General features: G+C 36.7%; 1 protein-coding gene across 1 annotated transcript; it reads left to right on the top strand.

Annotated features, from left to right (window-relative positions):
• The first annotated feature begins 1,202 nt into the window (after nt 1-1,202).
• Nucleotides 1,203-4,062, top strand: LOC141618642 (uncharacterized). Its single transcript, XM_074435734.1, has 4 exons — nt 1,203-1,294; nt 1,395-2,167; nt 3,711-3,877; nt 3,979-4,062. The coding sequence occupies exons 1-4, from the start codon at nt 1,203-1,205 to the stop codon at nt 4,060-4,062; spliced, it is 1,116 nt and encodes a 371-aa protein (XP_074291835.1).
• Nucleotides 4,063-4,361: the final 299 nt, after the last annotated feature.

Raw genomic sequence — 4,361 nt, 5'->3', positions numbered from 1 at the left:
TGAGGGGGAGGATCCTGGTTATGAACCTGATTTTGAGGAAGGTGTAAGTGATGAAGAGGATGATTTGAGTGAGGTTGAGTTAGTTGATGAGGAAGTTCCTATAATTGAACATGAGGATTTATATGAGCCAGTTGAGAACTTTATTGAGAAGGAGGATATTTTGTTGAGTGATAACTCAGATGAAGAGTTGAACCAAGCAAGGGAGAAAGTGAAGGCTTGGAATGCTAAGGCTCTAAAAATAGCAAAACAACTAGAACTTGAAGCTGGATCCACACTCTTACCTGGTCAAGAAAAAGAAGTTGTTAAAGAAAAAGTGGTGCAGGGTAAAAACAGTGGACCTAGTGGAAGAGTAAGTGACTATGATGATAGTGGTGATGAAATCCACACACCTGTAGAAAGTGAAGAAGATCCTGTGCCAGGTAAGAGGAGAAGGTCAACTCTCCCTGAAGTTAATGAAAAAATAGACTTTAGTAAGTTAAAGTGGTGTGTGGGGATAAAATTTCCAAATAGAGATCAGTTTAGAGACTGTGTTACTAGATATGCAGTAGCTCAAGGGAGAAACCTCACATTTGATGTCAGTGATAAAGGAAGAGGCCAAAGACTTGGGGTGAGGTGTTTACCAGGCTGCCCATTCAAGTTATATGGTAGCTGGGATAACACACTAGCTTGTATTCTGGTGAAGATTGTAGATCCACATCACACTTGTCACATAAATATGGAAAGTAATAGGCAATTGAAGTCCACATGGGTAGCTAAGCAATTCTTAGAAGTCTTTAAAGCAAGGTCTCACTGGCCAGCTAAAGATATCATTGAAACTGTGAGAAGGGCTTACAAGGTTCTAATTAAAAAAAATTTTGCTTACAAGGTCAAGTATCATGCTCATAAAATGTTACATGGTTCAATGAAGGAGCATTATAACAAGCTTGGTAGTTATTTGCAAGCTCTGTTAGAAGGAAATCCAAAAAGTGTTTTCAAATTGGAAACAAATCCTAATGTGACAAGTAGCATACCTGTTTTTTAGAGAGTGTTTATCTATTTTGATACTCTCAAAAAAGGATGGCTTGAAGGATGCATGATGAACTTATGTATATATGCTTGCTTTTTGAAAACTTTTTTGGGAGGGCAGTTGATTGGGGCAATTGGTAGAGATGCCACTCAACAAATGTACCCTCTAGCATGGGCTGTAGTTGAAGGAGAAAACAATGACTCTTATGAGTGGTTTTTTCAGCAACTTAAGGAAACACTTGGAGAGAGAGATGGAAATGGGTGGACAATCATTTCAGATCAACACCAGGTATATTTCTATCCTACAAATGTTCTAATTATCCTTACTTAAAACAATTTGCCTCTGCTTTGTATAATGCTGGTGTGTTTATGTTTTTAACGATGCAAAGCATACTGACTGTGGTTGCCAAAGAGCTTCCCAAAGCTGAACATAGACATTGTGCCAGGCACATATTTGCAAACTGGCACAAGTCTTATAAGGGAGATGAAATGAAGTTGTTATTCTGGTCTTGTGCAAAGGCATACAACAAAGCAGATTTCAATGATGCCTTAAATGAAATGAGAGAAGTAGATCACAAAGCTGTTGATGCATTCATGGCCTGTAATCCCAACTTATTCTGCAGAACATTTATCAGTACGGACACAAAGACTGATGTGATTGTAAACAATATGGCTGAAACTTTCAATGCATACATCATAGAAGCTAGGGCAAAGCACTTGATCTACATGCTTGAAGATATAAGGTATTCCATGATGGAGAGACTAGTGTTGAAGAAAACAAAAATGCAGAAAAAGTCAGGGACAGTGTGCCCTAGAGTTCAAGAGAGGCTTGAGTTAGAAAAGGAGAAATCTGCAATGTATGAAGTCCTGCCTGCATCTGACAGAAAATTCCAAGTGAAAATTGGAATTGATGAGGTAAGTGTTGATATTATTGACAGAACATATACCTGTAAGAAATGGGACTTGACAGGTATCCCTTGTAGTCATGAGGTGGCTGCCATCCTTTACATACATGGACAAGCAGAGGATTTTTTCCATGATATGTACAAAAAAGATGGATATTTTGCTGCATACAATGGTTGTATCAGTCTATATCCAGGTGAAAGACATTGGACTAAGATTGATCTCCCTTTGAACCCTCCACCAATTAAAGTAGGGCCAGGTTCCCTAAAAAAAAAAAAATTAAAGTAGGGCCAGGTAGGCCAAGGAAAAAGAGAAGGAGGGATCCACATGAGGATCCCAAAAGAAGTGGAAAGTTGACCAAACATGGTTTACAAATGACTTGTTCAATTTGCAAGTCCACAACTCACAACAAAAGAAAACGTCCTGACAAGGACAAGGTCATGTCACCACCACCTAAGAGAGGTAGAGGAAGACCTAAGACAAATCCTTGTGTCAGGCAAGATGTTGCAACTGTTGGAGTGTCCCCGACATTAATGCGATCACAATTGTCGATCATGATGATCACATGTTTAAATCTCATTAAGAATACGTAAGGGATGATTCATTATATATAGTCAACTGATCAACATTAATCGGTAACGATTGGCTTGCTAGAGTTTGACGTTACTGTCGTGGGACGGTGGTGGTCAGTTGATCCCTTAAGGTCACACCTAAAGGATGATGCCCTAATCTGTAAAGTTGATTAATTGTATGACGATACAAGTTAATAAATTCCTTAAAATTGAACAATTCAATTTGTGAGAGAGAATAATTATCTTATTGTAATGGGATTAAATAAGATTTATTTTAGTAATAAAATGCTTTGTTACTAAAATTGTTTATTGTTTGAGAAACAATAGAGATAAGAATGAATGGTTAATTATAATTACAAGATGTTGTGAATTATAATTATATGATCCATTTTATTTATGTGATCAAGTATCACTAGTCAAATTGTTGTATGTAATTTAATTAATTCATGAAATGATATTTATGTGATAAATATGCATTAAATTAATTAATAACATGTATCATACTACATGTGACATATTGTGTGACAATTGACAAATTGACAAAATAAAATGGTAGTCCATTTTATAAGTGGACCGAAATGTAGAGGGTTAGTGGATGGTGGTGATTTATTTTAATAAGCTAAAATAACACCATCATGACACTACTTACCTAGCCTTACATGCCTAAGGTTTACATAAGAACAAAAGTAAAAAGGGAAGGACCATATATTGGTCCTCCACCTCCCCAAACCCGTGCTCCCCTCTTACACTAAAGAATTTTGTACTCCACTAATTCTCTTTATGCACATTCATTCATTTTCACATGCATAACTTTCCTCTCTCATATTTTTGTTCATCTTTCTCAAAAAACTTGAGAAATGATGATCCAAATTGTTCAAATCACATTACTAATATTATTAATGTAATATATGAGTATTCAATTTTAAGGTAAACTACTAAACAAATATCTAGCACATATTATTTAGTAGAGATAAGGGATAATCTTGGGTGCAATCAAGAGGAGTGGCTTCTATACTTGAAGTCTTTGGAGGATCATCCTATTACTCATCATATCTCAAGAACAAGTGAAGGTAGGAGACCTTACTTGTGCCCATAAACCGAAATATTCAATGTAAGGAACCGGTTTTCCTCTACACTTATTTATATGTTTTGCATGCATAAGATCCTTAAGTTTTTATGACTAAAACTTTAAACTAAAATATGTGATATTTAAAATATGATTTCCAACAGCAACTGCCTCTACCATTCATCATGAAGCTACTGCACAACCAACTAGAGTGGGGAGAGGTGGCAGGACAATAAGAATAGGAAGAGGTGGTGGTAGGGGTGGAACAGGCAGTGCTGGAGCAGGTAGAGGTAGAGGTGGAGCTGGGAGGTCAGGATTCGGTAGAGGAAGGGTAAGATATGTAATTCAGCTTACGTTTAAGTTTAAATTTCAGTTCAATTGTCATGTTAACTGGCTGTTTAAGTTTTTAATTAATTGTTATCCTAATTTCAGGCACCACAAGGGATAGGGGTGTTATTTGATGATCAAGAAAATCCTTTCACCAATCCTCCAAGACCTCATAGAGGCAGAGGATAAAGAGGCAGAGGAAGAGGTATATTTAACTGGTTATGCTCAGGTGATCAAGCTTCAACAAGTGAGCCTACACAATCTTCAGTGAACCAGCCCTGAAGTGTCCTGAAGTGTAGTATTTTGGAACCTGTTGTGCTATGTATTTTGGAATCTGGTTGTGGCAAACACTTTTGTGCAATATTTTGGTTTGATGCATTTAAACACTGAGTGTTGTGTACCTAACATTTTCATTAATTTTCAATCTTCAAAATACAACATTGAATGACAATACAAGCTAATTCACACATTGGTTTTCCACACCCAAC

Source organism: Silene latifolia, chromosome X (genome assembly GCF_048544455.1).
Source record: "Silene latifolia isolate original U9 population chromosome X, ASM4854445v1, whole genome shotgun sequence".
In the NCBI taxonomy this organism is placed as follows: Eukaryota; Viridiplantae; Streptophyta; class Magnoliopsida; order Caryophyllales; family Caryophyllaceae; genus Silene; species Silene latifolia.
This window is presented reverse-complemented; position numbering and strand designations above follow the sequence as displayed.